The sequence below is a fragment of the Hylobates moloch genome, unplaced genomic scaffold, assembly GCF_009828535.3.
Source record: "Hylobates moloch isolate HMO894 unplaced genomic scaffold, HMol_V3 SCAFFOLD_19, whole genome shotgun sequence".
Classification (NCBI taxonomy): Eukaryota; Metazoa; Chordata; class Mammalia; order Primates; family Hylobatidae; genus Hylobates; species Hylobates moloch.
The window spans coordinates 40,882,640-40,899,508 of NW_026652294.1; the positions used below are offsets into that span (position 1 = coordinate 40,882,640).

The window sequence follows — 16,869 nt, forward strand, 5'->3', positions numbered from 1 at the left end:
CTGGGTCAGAGGGCTTTAAAAACACTCCTGGAAATACAAAACCCTTGAGATGTTCTCTCATGGGGAGCATATTAATGTTGCCTAGCGAAATGACTTCTGTAGGGGTGGGTGTTGGAGTGGGAGTCGATCTGAGCTCAGCTCAAAGAACCACACAGCCAAGGCCCATGATTCCATCTCTCTGCTCATCAGCCTCTCCTGACAGTCAAGGCTCTGGTTCACACAGTCACATGGCCAGGTGGAGTCCCTCCGTCCTGGTGGCTCCTGCACCCCTCTTCTTGGCTTTAGATCCTTTGGGGGCACAAAGGTGAGGTTGTTTGTTTCATTGGTAACATTGCATCTGAATGGCCCTTGCGGACACAGGATTCATACTAAGCTCTTGCTCTCGGATAGAGTTAAACCTTCCTTAAGAAACTCCCCCGTGAACTGCGAATGCCACCCTGGTTTTCTATACCTTTAATTCCATAGGATCTGAGGGGAAGTTCCTCCTAGTCTGGCCCCTTTACAAGAAGTGGCCTAAGCTAAAAAAAAATCATTACAATTACACTCCTCTTTCCCAATGTGGGTAAGACAGTAGCTTTGTTCGTACCCCGAATATGAATCATCTCTGCTAATGTAGTTAGTTTTAAATTAAGAAGCAGCTCAACAGTAAAGGGCAGTTATTTTCAAACCTGTCTACTTCTCAGGATCTGTGAGAAGTTCCTTAAAAAGTCCACATCTGGCCAGGTGCAGTGGTTTGCACCTGTAATCCCAACACTTTGGGAGACTGAGGCAGGAGTAGTATTATCACTTGAGGCTGCGAGTTTGAGGCCAGCCTGGGCAACAACATAAGATCCCCTCTCTATAAAATAAAATAAAATAATTATCCAGGCACAGTGGTGCACACCTATAGTCCCAGCTTCTCTGGAGTCCGAAGCAGGAGGATTGCTTGAGCCCAGGAGTTCAAGGCTGCAGTGAGCTAGAATCGTGCTACTGTACTCCAGCATGGGTGACAGAGGGAGACCCTGTCTCTTAAAAAAAATTAACTTCCTGGGACCCAACCTCCAGAGGTGTGGATTCAGGGAGTTTACACTGAGGCCCAGGAAACTATATGTATATATTTTAAGAGCTCTGTGAGGAATTTTAATAGTCAGCCACATTTGGGAACCACCAGTATGCAGCATTTGGGCCCCAGCTGTGCACTTTACACGTGGGTGGCACAAGGAATGTTTGTCTTTTTTGTGTAGACTATATACAACAGTGAACCTCCACACTGCACTTTTTATGAGGAGGATCAGTTTTTCATTTCCTGCATTCCTCACTATCACCAGGGTTAAGGGGCAACATGAGGGCTGACAGCAAAGTCCAGAAAGGAGTCTGCAGGTCAGATGCCCCCACATCCAGCCCGAGGTTTACTACTTAGTGTCTGTGTGACCCTGGGCAACTCATTTTCTCTCCCTTCTCATGGTAACACTGGAAATACTGATGTTGAAAGTCCTGAGTAAAGAAAGAGATGTATGAAACTGCTAGCCAGGTGATAGGAAATTTAACAAACCTGGTAGGGGTGGAGTGTCCCAGGGTGGGAGTCACTTGCATGGAAATCTATTCATCAGGCAAAACATTAAGAGCTACAGACATATGACAATCTATACAGGGGAATTCATGCATTCATTCATTCAATTCATGTTTTCTGAGCATCCCCCATGCATCAAGTGTAGGAAGACAACAGTAAACAAGATCACAATGGCCATGAAGCATTAAATGTTGTAGTCAAGGAGACCATCTGGGAGACAACTATCAATAGGGTAAGAGCTGCAACAAAGTCATGTCACGGAAGAGCAGGAAATGTTGCCTGTTCCCCATGTGGCCCTCATGACTGTTATTTGGTTGTCATTTACAGATTGGCAAAATCGACACTGGTCCTCATTCCTTTATTGGGCGTTCATGAGATCCTCTTCTCTTTCATCACTGATGATCAAGTTGAAGGATTTGCAAAACTTATACGACTTTTCATTCAGTTGACACTGAGCTCCTTTCATGTAAGTAGAAATCTGAACCAAGATGCCTTGACTTTGGAGAAAACAAAGTGCATGTGGCCGAAACAGGCTCAGAATTAAGGAGCCTGTGGATGACAATAGAATTGTAGCATCAGCAGCCTTTATCAGTAACGGCCCTTGGCATTAGAAGGGCATGCAGATGGGGAAGTATTGCGTTGATCCTGCCAGCATGATTCAGTGACTAAGAAGGGGGAAATGGTCTCTTTCCTGGGTGGTAATAGTTGGTGTGACTCATGATCATATTAACTATGAGTGTCAATGCGAAGCCTTTTATTAAGTGCCTATTTTTGCTGGGTTCTCTGCAGAGCATTGTGCAAAGTGAGCATTGTCTGTGCTTCAGGTGACATGTACACAGAATGCAACAAAAATTGGGTAGGGACTAATGAGTTCAGACCAGGAGGCTATTGAACCTTGACAGATGTGTGGGAGTTGAAACTAGGAACAAGAGGCCAGCTGTGGTTGTTACCTGGATTTATTTTGGTAATCTATTGCTTAAATTATTATCTATTTCTTAGTGTCTTAAGATGGCAATTTTTAAAATTATTTTTCATGATTCTGGGAGTTAGGAATCTAGGTAGGACCTAGTAGGGATGGCTAACCTTTGCTTCCGTGATGCCTACTGGGGGTGGAACTACCAAGATGTCTTCTTCACTCACATGACTGGTGCCTAAGTTGGATGGCTCAAATAGCTGAGGCTAGTTTTATTTGGGTCAAATTTCTGAGGCCTCATTTCTCAGTGTCCATGACATTCCTTAGGCATTCCGTGTGTTTTCTCCTTGTGGTGTCTCCACAGGATAGGGCAGTTCAGGGCTCCCAAGAGTATAAAAGCAGGAGCTGCCAGGCCTTTTAAATGCCTATGCCTGGAACTGGCACAGTGATGCTTCCGCTGCATTCTGTCATTTAAAGCAAGTCACAGACCCAGCCTAGATTGAAAGGGTAGGGCACTGCACAAAGGCATGAATGCTGGGAGGGGCAGCTCATTAGTGAAGGCCACTAATGCAACAGATTACCACTAACAGCATAGCGGCCCAGGTCTTTATCATAGAGTAGTCATCTGAAAATGAATCATCTTTAAATGTTGGTGTGGGGGCAGGACTTCTGAGGTGAAAAAGAGAGGATCTACAAAACTTCTCCCCAAAAAGAAATGATAAAATTGGACAATTGTCAATAGCAACCATTTTGGGACCCTAGAAATTAACTTAAAAAAAAAAAAGAAAAGAAATGAGAATGATTCATTCAAGAAAAATTACTGAAACTCAGTAATAACAGTGGGAGTCTATGTTATTTTTGTCAGGGACTGCTTTTGTTCTCTAATCCCTGCTCCATCGGTGAGGAAATTCTAGCAAAAACTAGCAGCTTCACTGAGGAGGGAGGCTGACTTGATTTGGCTCAAAGAGCAGAAAAAGCTCTCATCCTTGGGCGTTGCCAGATACAGTAGTTGTCTTAGTGACAAAGGAACAGGGAAGGACAGTGTTACAGCCTGAAGTTGTCATTCTATCTGGGGTGAAAAAACATAGTGATGGGCTAGCCAGAAATTTAACAGGAAGATTTGGGGAATGAGACAGCCACAGTGGGCCTTGACAAGCCCCCACATACTTCTCAGGTTGACTGGAAGGTTGTGTACATGCATAAGGTTGCATACACACTCAAGAAGGACCAGAAAGGACATTCACACATTTCTGGCTGAATATGAGTTTCTGCACACATATAAAGGAAACATGAGGGGGTCTGGTGGAAAGTAAAAGACAGGGAAGGCTTTAAACTGAACTTTGAATGTGTTGCCCAAGTGACATATGGATCCATTGGCAAAGGGTATGGAAGCCTTATGGGCTTGAGGTGTTTGAAAACAACTTCAGATCAATCATTGGCTGATCATTAAGCTATTGGAAACAGCATCAGAAGACAAGATTTAAAAATAAAAACCAAAATTTTTAAAATGAGCAGAGACATCACAGGCTGTATACCACAGCAGAGACAGATTCCACAGAACTAGTAGTCCAGACAATTTTCTAAACAAACAACCACCACCACTCCAGAGATGGGGACTCAAGAATCAGAATCCTGAGTTGTTATATTATCTAAAACTTCCAGTTTTGTACAAAAAAATATGAGATCTGCAAAGAAACAGAAAAGTGTGACCCATACTGAGGACAAAAAAAAAAGCTGTCATTAGAAACTTTCTGGGTAGGTTGGGGGATGTCCAGATGTTGGACTTATCAGACAAAGACTTCAAAGAAGCTATTATAAACATGTTCAAAGATTTAAAGAAAAAGTTGAAATAATTAAAGGAATTCAATTATCTCAATTCAATAGAGAACAATTACAAAATAAGAACCAAATGGAAATTCTGGAGTTGAAAACTACAGTAACTGATGTGAAAATTTTATTAGGAAAGCTTAGATTTAAGATTGCAGAATAAATAACCATGAGCTTGAAGATAGGTCAATGAGATTATCTGGTCTGTGAAAAAGAAAGAAAAAAGAATGAAGAAAAATAACAGAGCTTCAGAGACCTATGGAATGCCATCAAGCATACCAACATACACATGGGAGAGTCCCAGAAGGAGCGTAAAGATAGAAATGGTAGAATAAATATTTGGATAAATAATGGTGGAAAACTTCCCAAATTTGAAGAAAAATGTTAATCTACACAACCAGGAAGATTGATGAACTTCAAAAAGCATAAAACAAAGAGATTCATGCCTAGAAACATTACAGTCAAACAGATGAAAGCCAAAAATTAAGAGAAAATATTGAAAGCCGCAAAAGAAAAATGATTCATTACATATAGGGACCAATGATACAATTAACAGCTGACTACTCATCAGAACAATGGAGGCCAGGAGGCAGTGGTATAAAATATTCAGAATGCTGAAAGAAAAAAATTGTCAATCAAGAATTCTAAATTCAGCAAAAGTATGTTTCAAGATAAAGGTGAAATAAAGACATTATCATAAAAGCAAAGACTGAGAGAAATCATTATTGGCAAACACCCCTTTCAAGAAATATCAAAGGAAGTCCTTCATACTGGAAGAAAATCACAACAGACAGCAACTCAAATCCACATGAAGAAATAAAAAACAGTGGAAAAGGCAGATACATAGGTAAATCTGAAAGGCTATATGTAGATTTTTTTCTCATAATTGATTTTAAAAATACAAGATTGTATAAAATAATAACTATAAGTTGTATTATTGGGTTTATAATATATAAAGATCTAATATATATGACAAGAATATCACAAGAGAAGAATGAGTAAATAGAGATATATACGAGAACATTTCTATATTTTACCAGGGTTAAGTTAGTGTTAATATGAAATAGATTGTGTTAAGATGCATGTTGTAATCCCTGAAATAAACACTAAGAAAATAACTTTAAAAAATGTATTTAAAATACTAGCAAAGGAATTAAAATGGTACACTGGAAAGTATCTGTTTAACATGATACACTTTCAGCCTCATAGGATTCACATAATATCCCTACGAAGGATGAATTACTGTACCTATTTTAAAGATGAAAGAACTGAGGCTCAGAGGACTTTCACATGCTAACATGTATCAGAGATGAGGTTTTTATTCAGAGGTTAAGCCCCTGCCTGTAACCACTATGCTATAGTGCCTCTCAGGTGCCTTGTGAGGATTAGAACCAGGAGACACCAAGTTCCCTATACCAGTCTTAAAGGTCAAGTGCTGTCTGATATATTGGAGCAATATACCAGACAGGGTCAAGTGCTGAGATTTTGTACACAGAGCAGAGAAAATGTGTCTGCCCACTACATGCTCACCAAAGGCCAAGGAGCCAGAGCCTGAGGTGTGGTATGAGCCGCTGGACAATATTTTTTTTCCCTCCTGTTGGAGTTGAATTCTTTGTGGCTTTGAACCAAGACAGAGGATCCATAAGCAATTTTTTTCCCATTATGAAAACATGTTTATTTCAGTCTTTTAGGGCATTTCAAAAGATAAGGTTTAGTACTTTGAAGTTTTTGTGTTCCTGGCTGTAATCTTCTTTAAAAGGTAATCCTAAATTAGAGGAAAAAAAAACTCTGCAGCTGTTATGTAGTAATATTTGGTGGCCTTTTTTCTCCAGAAGGCATGGGTCGGGCAATGTGAGCCCTTGATCACCTGATCTCACCCACCCAAGGCCAGGTGAAGACCAGTTATTCATGTGGAGCTATGTGAGGCAGATTTCTGAGAAAGAATCCTAGCCTATCAGACTCTTCTGCCTTGGGAGGATGTGTTGGTCATCTGATTCTGTGTAATAAACCACACCAAAACTTCATGGCTTAAAACAGTAACCATTTTATTATTATTATTATTATTATTATTATTATTATTATCATTATCATTATCATTTTGAGATGGAGTTTTGCTCTTGTTGCCCAGGCTGGAGTGCAATAGTGCTATCTCGGCTCACCGCAACCTCCACCTCCCGAGTTCAAGCCATTCTCCTGCCTCAGCCTCCCGAGTAGCTGGGATTGCAGGCATGAGCCACCACACCCGGCCCCATTTTGATATTTTTAATGATTCAGTAGACTGGGCTGCTTGGGCTCAGGGTAGATAGTTCTTTTGATACATGTAATTTTCCGCTGGGGCTGCAAACATCTGAAGGCCCAGCTGGGGTGGCACATCCAAGATGGTTCATTCACATAACTAGACATTGACACTAGCTGTTGGACAGGACCTCAGCTAAGACTATATAGCTCAGGGGGCCTCAGTTCTCCTCCATGTGGCCTCTGCATGTATCTTGGATATCTCACAGCATGGCAGCTGGACTCTCAGGACATCCCAAGAGCAAATGTTCTAAGATGCAGGAAGTAGAAACCTCCAGCCCTCTTAAGACATAGGCATAGAACTCCCAGAATGTCACTTTTATGACATTGTGTCAGTAAAAGGAGTCACAAAGTCATCGTAGATTCGAGGGGAGAGAAAACTAGGTCCACTTTTTGATGCAAAGAGCAGCCTGAGCCCACAGAAAGAAGAGGAACCATCAGGGCCATCTCAAGACTAGCTACCAGCATGGAAGATTTGTTCCTGAAGCCAGCTAGAGCTCTGCTCATCACCCTGCACTGCCGAGGAATGTGAGGAATCAAAGTGACTCTGCAGGGTGTTTTGTACCAGGACTGAGCCAGAAAACACACTTAGAGGGCTTGTGTGTGGGCGGAGGCCTCCCACCTTCTGAATACTCCTGCCGTGTTTCTCTGCATCCCACCAGGCAGAGGCAGAGCACAGGTGGGCAGATGTTGGGGGAACTACACTTGGTGGATCGTTTTAGAGACTCCACCATGGGAACTAGCAAGAACAGGCATCAGCCCTAACAGCTTCCTTTCCTTGCTGCTTTGGAGGGTCCTTTACTCTTCCAAAAGCCTACTGCTTAGAGAGTTCCACCAGCCTCCCGCTATCAGTGGAGATTTGGAGAGACTGCCAAACAGCGGTGACATATGAAGTAAGAGCCATGTGTTCTGTGGGACCCACTCCCTTCACACTTGCTTAATCTAGAATGAGAACCAGACCCTAGGATGTTCCTAAAACTGTGAAGCAAGCACCCGAGGAAGTGAAAAGACACATTTGTCATGTGGAATCCTATTTTAGCCAACTTGTTTGTGAGAATTCTGGCACCCTAAAAGCCAGCTCTTCTGATATCATGTGCCCAGAGGCAAATATTACCTGTCCCGCCAACCACATAGGGCAGCTGTGAACCTCTGACCAGATTGCATGTGTGAAAATGATTAACTGGTAACACTATGCCCCTGTTGTGGAAGCTATAGCCATGGAATATCTAGGTGCATAAGAGAAGGGAAATTCCACATTCATGGGCAGAATCCAAGCATTTGGTTGATGTCGTGATTGCCAGTGTGGAGATCCTGGTCTGGCTCCAGAAGGGACACGCTGAACAAGGCTTACATAAGGAAGAGCAGAAAAGCCTTCCCCAGTGCCACATTTCATTATCATCAAGACATATAAGAGGAGTCAGCCTGCCATTAGGACCTTCAGTCTTTAGTTGGAAATGCATCCTTTCCTTGTGAGTTCTGGCATTTTCTATAAACATGCAAGTACTTGGGCCCTGCACACACATCCAGCTCCAATATATCAGACACGCTGCCCAAATTCCACAGACCCTTACATCAGTTAGGGACAGCCAGGACATGTAGGTGATCACAGTGACTATCTGACAAATCAGGATATGTGGGAACCTGAGAAAGACAATGGAAACAAGCATTAACTGGAGCACCTTAGATTCCAGCCCATTTTGGGCTGAGTATTGTGGCCATGGTCATCCTGGAACATGGGAACCACATGACTGACAGTCCTGCCAGAAGCTCAGAGAGTAGGGAGGGCCAGGGGCCAAAAGGAAAGGATGCAAGTCGGGCAAAAAAAAAAAAAAAAAAAGGCCAGGCGCAGTGGCTCATGCCTGTAATCCCTGCACTTTGGGAGCCAAGGCAGGCAGGTCACCTGAGGTCAGGAGTTTGAGACCAGCCTGCCCAACATGGTGAAACCCCGTCTCTACTAAAGATACAAAAAATCAGTCAGGCGTGGTGGCACGCACCTGTAATCCCAGCTACTCGGGAGGCTGAGGCAGGAAATTTGCTTGAACTCGGGAGGCGGAGGTTGCAGTGAGCCGAGATCATGCCACTGCACTCCAGCCTGGCGACAAGAGTGAAACTCCATCTCAAACAAACAAATAAACCAACATTAGCCAGTACCCACTATTACCAAGTAGAGATGCAACAGTGACCTTGCCCAGTATTTATATAATTGAATGAATGACACGAGGTCTTGGGAGTTTAATCATCATTGACCCATGTGCACCTGTGAACCCCTAAGCAAACACCTAGGCTGATATGTGGTTGCGGTGGGCAGGGCGCTGGATGTCAAAGTAAGAACAGATGCCGTGGAAATCCAAGTTAACATAACCAGTATGACTAATTCTAGTTAGTGTAAACAATGCAGTTGCACGCCTTTTCTGGGGACTCCTATGACCTGTGCAGGGCTTTGGATGTTGCCAGTAACTCTCAGACACATCTCCGGAGTCAGATTTTATGCCATGTCCTTTTGTTTCAGGGGTTCCTGGTGGCCTTGCAGTATGGTTTTGCCAACGGAGAGGTATGATTTCCACGTTGCCATCCTGGTTTCATGTGAGGCTGGGGCTGCAAACCTACCTACCTCTGGAGGTTTCTGTGGATGGGATGATGCTATGGGGGAATGTGCAGTGACCAGCATGTGTGGGGACAAATTCGTATTGTGAACTTCCGGTACTGAGAGCAGGAGGCAGCTTAGACAAAAGGAAAAAAGGTGTCGGGATGGGTATAAAGGAGTTCAGAAGCCAGCACTGGCCCTGCTGGAGATGCAAGGAGTATTCAAGTGTGACAGAGGAAACAAGCTTGAACCTCAGAGTTCAAAAATCTGGATTCACGCCTTGGTTCACCCTCAGGAGCTCTGTGAGTTAGCTGGGTCGCTGCACTTTGTTTAGCCTCACTTTCCTCATCAGTAACATGGGAGCGACAATCATCCCTGCTTTGTAGTCTTGCCCCTGGGTATGCTGAGCACATAGCAAATGCTCAACACCTGGGAACTATGATTACTTTTTTAAAAAAACTATTTTTATTTTTTTGAGACAGAGTCTCACTCTGTTGCCCAGGCTGGAATGCAGCGACATGATACCAGCTCACTGCAACCTCTGCCTCCCAGATTCAAGCGATTCTCATGCCTCAGTCTCCTGAGTAGCTGGGATTACAGGTGCCCACCACCACGCTCAGCTAATTTTTATATTTTTAGTAGAGATGGGGTTTCACCATGTTGGCCAGGCTGGTCTCAAACTCCTGACCTCAAGTGATCCATCTGCTTCAACCTCCCAGAGTGCTGGGATTACAGGCATGAGCCATGGAGCCTGGCTTATTATTACTTTTAGTTATTCGTATTATTGCATAGCCCAACCAGATCTCTGCTTCCCTGGGAAAAGTTCTGATAGTGGGAGGGGCAGAGGCCAGAACAGGTGTTTTCTCCTGTCTTTAGGAGTTGGTAGAGTTTCCAACCCCTTTTCAACCTCCTCTCGCCCTACTACAAGTGTAAATATTTATTTCTGTCTCCTCCCACTATGTATTTCCACTTACATAGAATGTACATAGCTTACATTCTATGTAAGCTTCGTGACAGCAAAACCATCTTCTGTTTTGCTCACTGCTGCTTCTTCTGTATCTTCATGCAGGGGGCTCCTCACCCATCAGGCAGGTTTCAGCTCACATGCCACCCTGGCAGAGTCCTTTCCTGAACACCCTATCTTAAGTTTTTGTTTCTTTACCACATTGTCCTGCTTAATACTCTCACAGTGTCATTACCACCAGACATGTTTATCTATCTTTCTTTCTCCTTGTCTCCCCCAGTTAAAAGGTAAATTTCCCAAGGGTGGCACAGAGTAGCTACTCAATTAATATTTGCTGAATGGACACATGGCTAAATGACTCCAAGACAGTAACCTCTCACTTGTCTCACCCGGCAGGTGAAGGCTGAGCTGCGGAAATACTGGGTCCGCTTCTTGCTAGCCCGCCACTCAGGCTGCAGAGCCTGTGTCCTGGGGAAGAACTTCCGGTTCCTGGGAAAATGTCCCAAGAAGCTCTCGGAAGGAGATGGCGCTGAGAAGCTTCGGAAGCTGCAGCCCTCGCTTAACAGTGGGCGGCTCCTACACCTAGCCATGCGAGGTCTGGGGGAGCTGGGCGCCCAGCCCCAACAGGACCATGCACGCTGGCCCCGGGGCAGCAGCCTGTCCGAGTGCAGTGAGGGGGATGTCACCATGGCCAACACCATGGAGGAGATTCTGGAAGAGAGTGAGATCTAGGGTGGAGTTCCACCACCCTGGCTCTGCTGCCAGGGACTCTCGAGGGGGCCCAGGAAGAGGAAGCAAAGCAGGACACACATTGCTGGGCACGGAATCATTCTCGTTCCATTCACCATGCCACTTTGATATGAAGGCTATCACAAGGTTCTTCAAGCTCTGTATGAAAAAGGCTGTGTGTCATGCTCACAGCTTCTGCCTGCTCTTCTCATCCTAATAACCCCCACCAGTGTGTTTTTCAGAACGCCCACCAGACCCTAGGGCCTGGCTCTAAATTCAAGCAAATGAAGCCCCACCATGAAGAGAGGTTTCCTGTTACATAGAAGCCAGCCAGTATCTCTTCCTTTACCCCTCGGGGTGCATGCTTTCCATCTGAGTTTGGGTTTAGGGTGCACAAGAACCTCCTAGGAAGCTTTTAAATTGCAGAATCCTAGACTTGTGGCTAAGCTTCTAACACAGTGAATCTGGGACAATGGCCAGGAATTGGAGCTGTTTAATAAGCATCCCAGGTAATCCTGCTGCAAGCCCACCCCTGGAGAACACTGGGCAGGGTGAGAGGGAGTTAGAAGCCCCACTATGTGGCCATGGCAGGATGCTGCAAGAGACGTTCTGCTCTCCGAGGTCAGCTGGGGTGTGCCTGCTCTCCTTGGACAGTGTGTAACCCCGTATCATCCACCAGAGTGCCACTCCTCTCTGCTCTTCCTCTCTTATCGAGTCTTGCCTCTCTCTCTCTTTGCCTCAATTCTCTGTCCCTGCGCAGCAGGAGTTCTGCTTGATCCTCCCTTTGAGGACTGGCCCTAGCGCCTGGGGACCCTCTGAATGTCGTCTTTGGTCCGTTCCTCTCCTTTCTGGCTCTATCTACCTTTCTGAGGTTGGCTTCTACCAGCTAGATTTACACTACCACTCTCCTGGGGCAAGGAATGCCCCCGCCATTTTTGATTTGCCATTGATGCATTGATAGTCACACCTGTTGTCCCAGGAGGTTGACCTATAACTCTCCATGGCCAGAGTCCCGGCTGATCAGAATTTTATTTGCCCAGTGGGAATAAATACTGAAAGCAGGAGGGCCCAGGTAAAGCGATAGACTCTGGCTGGATCTGGACATGCCCAGGGTGGCACTGAGAGATCCAAGACTTCACATCAACCAGCCTGTGGATCTTTCCTGCCTACTGTGACCCACGGAGGCTGAGGAGGGCCCAGGCAGTTGAGGTCAGGCTCAGTGACTGAAAGTATAAGGCAAGAGGCTGTAGGAAGATCAAGGGAGGGACATCCTTTGGAAACAGTGTGTTAACGCACAGGAGTGTCGTTTTCATGGTATGTAAAATGCATGTGTGTCTGGGTGGGGTATGTTGCTACGGGACTGAATACCACCTTATCTTTGGGGGAGTCAGTATGATACTCCTCAAGCAGGGCTGCCGTATTTAGCAAACAGAAACATGATACTCAATTAAATTTGAATTTCAGACAAATAATCTTCTTGTATAAGTATATCCCATGGGCATATTTTATCTGAGATTGGAATTTCATCATGCGTCTTGTCTTTTACTGGCAACTCTGTTTTCAAGGATACTTTGTCACAGGGCTGGGACTAGGGTGAACTAATCAAGGCACTCATCTCTAAAAAACTCAAAGTAAATGATCAAAATAAATTGTATTTTAATGCAGTATTCTAAAAAAACAAATTAACCAACTACAGCCCATGAGCCGTTTATAGAAATGGAATTTGACTGGAACCAGGGGCAGGATAAGGGTGAGCCAGGAGAGGCCACCTCTTGCGAGTGCAGGCTCTGGTCCTGACTTTCAAATGTTGTCTATCAGGGACTTTTAATGTGAATTTTTATTTTTAAACAATTGCATTAAAATATTATTTATATTGACTATGGGGACTTTTGGGGTCCCCTTAAATTTTGCACTTGAAGTGGGATCCCCACTTGTGTCACCCCATAGTCCAGCCCTGGTTTTAGGATGGGGATGGAGGCAAAGGCATCAGGCAGGTAATGAAGCAAAGGTTTATTTTTTGGTGTCCAGATTATCCACAGCTCATTCATGAAAATCTATCTCTTTCTATTTTTCTCCTTTCTGCAAATGTCCCTGCCTTGACTCATCAGCCAATTAGCTCCTAGAAAGCTGGGGTCATCTCGTATTCCCAGCAAGTACCCAGCACAGTGCCAGTTCAGACCAGGTGCTCCACACACATTCCTGGAATGAGACGGCACATAAATGGCTCTTGGGAGCTTTGGATGCTGCTGGGAGTAAGTGATCCAGGACCTTACCACTAAGAGGAGAAACTTTTTTTCAAAGCATTTATAAATACTCACTCCACCCCTCACTCCACAGATGGGGTGATCAACACGTACTGCTTGCTCTTGTTCTGCTAATGATTAAAACAAGTTTATTTAATTTGATTTGCATTTTGTTGATTCTTTTACATTTGTTTCTCACTGGAGCCAAAGAATGCGGCTCTCCCACCCGTGAAGAATGCGATGCACTACTCCTGGCCAGAAGTAAGGAAAAGGGCTGTGGTGTTTAGCCAGGGACCTGGGTGCTCCAGTACCTTAAATTTGGTCTTAGGGACCAGAGGAGTGGGCAGAGGGGCTGGGACCAGAAGCAGAGGTCAGAGGTCAAAAGAATGGAAGGAGAGTGTCTCCCCTTTTATAGACCACCCCATTGGTCACTCAGCGTGCCTGTTGCTTTGAAGATCTAGTCTAGTGGTTCTCAATCCTGGTATTACAATCCCTTGGGAAGCTTTTTATTTATTTTTATTTTTATTTATTTATTTATTTGAGACCCAGTCTCACTCTGTTTCCCAGGCTGGAGTGCAGTGGCGTGATCTCAGCTCACTGCAACCTCCACCTCCCGGGTTCAAGCAATTCTCATACCTCAGCCTCCCGAGTAGCTGGGACTACAGGCATGAGCCACCACGCCTGGCTAATTTTTTTGTATTTTTAGTAGAGATGGGGTTTCACCATGTTGGCCGGGCTGGTCTTGAACTCCTGACCTCAGGTGATCACCTGCCTCGGCCTCCCAAAGTGCTGGGATTGCAAGCGTGAGCCACCGCGCCCGGCCCCCTGGGAAGCTTTTTAAAAAGGCCAATGACAGGGTCTGACGCCAGAGATTCTGATAGAAATGGTGGTCTAACTAGGCCTGGGTATTGGGATTTTTATAAGTTCCTGAGTGATCTTTTAAAAATTGTGGCAAAATATATATAACATAAAATTAACCATTGTAGTCATTTTTTTTCTTTTTGTTTTTTGAGACAGTCTGGCTGTCACCAGGCTGGAGTGCAGTGGTGAGATCTCAGCTCACTGCAACCTCCACCTCCCAGGTTCAGGCAATTCTTCTGTCTCAGCCTCCTGAGTAGCTGGGAATATAGGCACACACCACCACTCCCGGCTAATTTTTGTGTTTTTAGCAGAGACGGGGTTTCACTATATTGGTCAGGCTGGTCTCGAACTCCTGACCTCAGATGATCCACCTGCCTCAGCATCCCAAAGTGCTGGGATTACAGGCATGAGCCACTGCGCCCAGCCAGCCATTATTAAGTGTACGGTTCAGTGGCATGAAGTACATTCTTACTGTTGTGCAGCCGTCACTGTCACCACCATCCATCTCCAGGACATTTTCATCTTCCCGAACTGAAACTCTATATCCATTAAACAATAGCCTCCCATTCTTCTCTCCCCAAGCCCCTGGCAACTTCTACTTTCTGTCTCTGTGAATTTGCTTATTCTAGATACATCGGATATAAATGGAACTGTATAGTATGTATCCCTTCGTGATCAGCTTATTTCACTCCCATAGTGCCCTCAAGGATCATCCACCTTGTAGTGTGTGTCAGAAATTCCTTTTTTTAAATGCTGAATAATATTCCATGCATACCATATTTTGTTTATCTGTTCATCCATTGATGGACACTTGGCTTGTCTCCATGTTTTGGCTATTGTGAATAATGCTGCTATTGGTAGGGTTGTATAAACATCTAGTTTCTGCTTTTAAAATTTGAGTATACCTGCAAGTGGAACTGCTGAATCATATGGTGATTCTATATTTTCCCCAACAGCTGTGTCATTTTATATTCCCACCAGCAACGTATGAGGATTCCAAATGCTCCATGGCCTTTGCCAACATTTATTTTCCATTTTTTTTATGATAACCATTCCTAATGGCTGTGAGATGGTATCTCATTGTGGTTTTGATTTGCGTTTCCAGAATGACTAATGATGTCGAGCATCTTTTTATGTGCTTGCTGATTAGTCCTTTGTGAGTCTTCTTTTGAAAAATGTCTATTGAATTCTTGGCCCATTTTTCAATTGGATTGTTTGTTTTTTGTTGTTGAGTTGCAGGAATTCTTTATGCATTCTGGATATGGATACCTTATCAGATATATTATTTGCAAATATTTTCTCTCATTCTGTAGATTGTCTTTTTGTTCTCTTGATAGTGCCCTTTTATGTAGAAAAGTTTTAAATTTTTATGAAGTCCAATGTATCTATTTGTTTTTCTTTTGTTGCCCGTGCTTTGGCATCAATGCCACCTGCGTGACTTTAATATGGGACCAAGGTTGAGAACATTGGAACTGAGGCAGAGGGGAAGGAGGTGAAACCTCCTCTGGAAACTGACAATACCTTGCTGAAGTCCAAATAAACTGAGTCTTTCTCCCATGTGGCATTTAGAGCTCAGAAATTCTTCCACAAGCACAGACTCAACTGATTCTCACAACTCTTAAGTGATAGGCAATGTAGGTGTGGCTGGCCCAGTTTTATTTTTTAAGGAGTGGTCATCCCAGCTGGAGCCTAAGAGCCTGAGACACAGACATAGATCTGGGCTTGTCTGATGAGTTTATATAACCATGAAGGGGCAGAAATGGGAGAGAAGTGGACAGCAGTATGGTGGCTGACCCCACTTGGCTCCATGGTCAGAGTCTGAGCCTGGTGAGAGAAGAGAAGCTTCAGACAAAAGCTAGGAGAGCTGTTTCCGGGAGGCAATGACAAAAGCTGTTTCCATGATACATGCTACTCCCCATGGGGCTGTTCTGATAGACTCTAACCTAGAAGGCTCCTCAGCAGATCAGATCAGCACACAGCTTGGGCACATTAGGAGCACTGTGGCCTCGCCTGTGATTAGGAACATAGTACTTGGGGGCAGCAATGGCACCTGGCACTAAGGGATCTATTGGTGAATCTGTGTGGGACACCTCCTGGAGATGCTAAAAATGCCCAAGAGGCACTGCACAAGGGCCTGGGATCTTATGTGGGCAGGTGGCAACAGAAGCTGGGGCAGTTTGGATTATTGCTCTTAATGAGACCCATTTCTGCCCTTGAATTTACATGTACTTGAGGAGTCAGGGATCTAGAGACGGGAAATCACTTCCCCAAGGTCTCTATAGTAGACATCTATGTTTAGAATCTGCCCTTCTTATAGTACCCCAATTTTCCTCTTGGAAAAACCACTCATCTCCTACTGTCAGTCCATGGAACTTGAGTTGTCCTGACTCTGTCCTCAGTTCAAGGATGGGCATAAAAATCTGCTGGCCAAGCAAACAGTACATCCTTCTGGCATCAGATATTGAGTCAAGCTGGGCATATAACTAACCAGAGACAGTGAGAAGCAATCCTGATACTTTGGCTGGGACTCTTAAGAGAAAGCATTTGCTCTTTCCTGCTGAAATTGGAACCATGAAGAAGGCAGCCTGGATCTGCTGGTGACCATCCTGCCAGCATGGGAAGAACCTGTCTGAGAATGGTGGTGACAGCAGAAAGCAGAACCAGGAGAGGGAGAAATGAACTCTGGGACATTGTTGGAGCCCCTGGATTAAGCCATACCTGAAGCTAGCCCTACTCCTAGAATTTCGGCTATAAGAGCCAATCAATTTCTATTTGTGCCACAGTAATTTGTGCCAGGTCATCTACCTTTTGCATCTGGAAGAGTCTTGATGGCATAGCTCATCACTATCTCCACCTCCTCTTCCCTTTGGCCAAGTTGAACTTCATGCTTTATTTTCCACAAAG

General features: G+C 44.5%; 1 protein-coding gene across 1 annotated transcript in view; it reads left to right on the forward strand.

Moving 5' to 3' along the window:
* GLP2R (glucagon like peptide 2 receptor) overlaps positions 1-13,261 on the forward strand; it is a 66,809-nt gene extending 53,548 nt beyond the window's left edge. Inside the window, exons 11-13 of the mRNA XM_032138249.2 lie at positions 1,877-2,015; positions 9,094-9,135; positions 10,529-13,261. Of these exons, the coding sequence (XP_031994140.1) occupies positions 1,877-2,015; positions 9,094-9,135; positions 10,529-10,864 (517 nt within the window). The 3' untranslated portion in view covers positions 10,865-13,261. The remainder of the gene's footprint in view (positions 1-1,876; positions 2,016-9,093; positions 9,136-10,528) is intronic.
* The last annotated feature ends 3,608 nt before the right edge of the window (positions 13,262-16,869 follow it).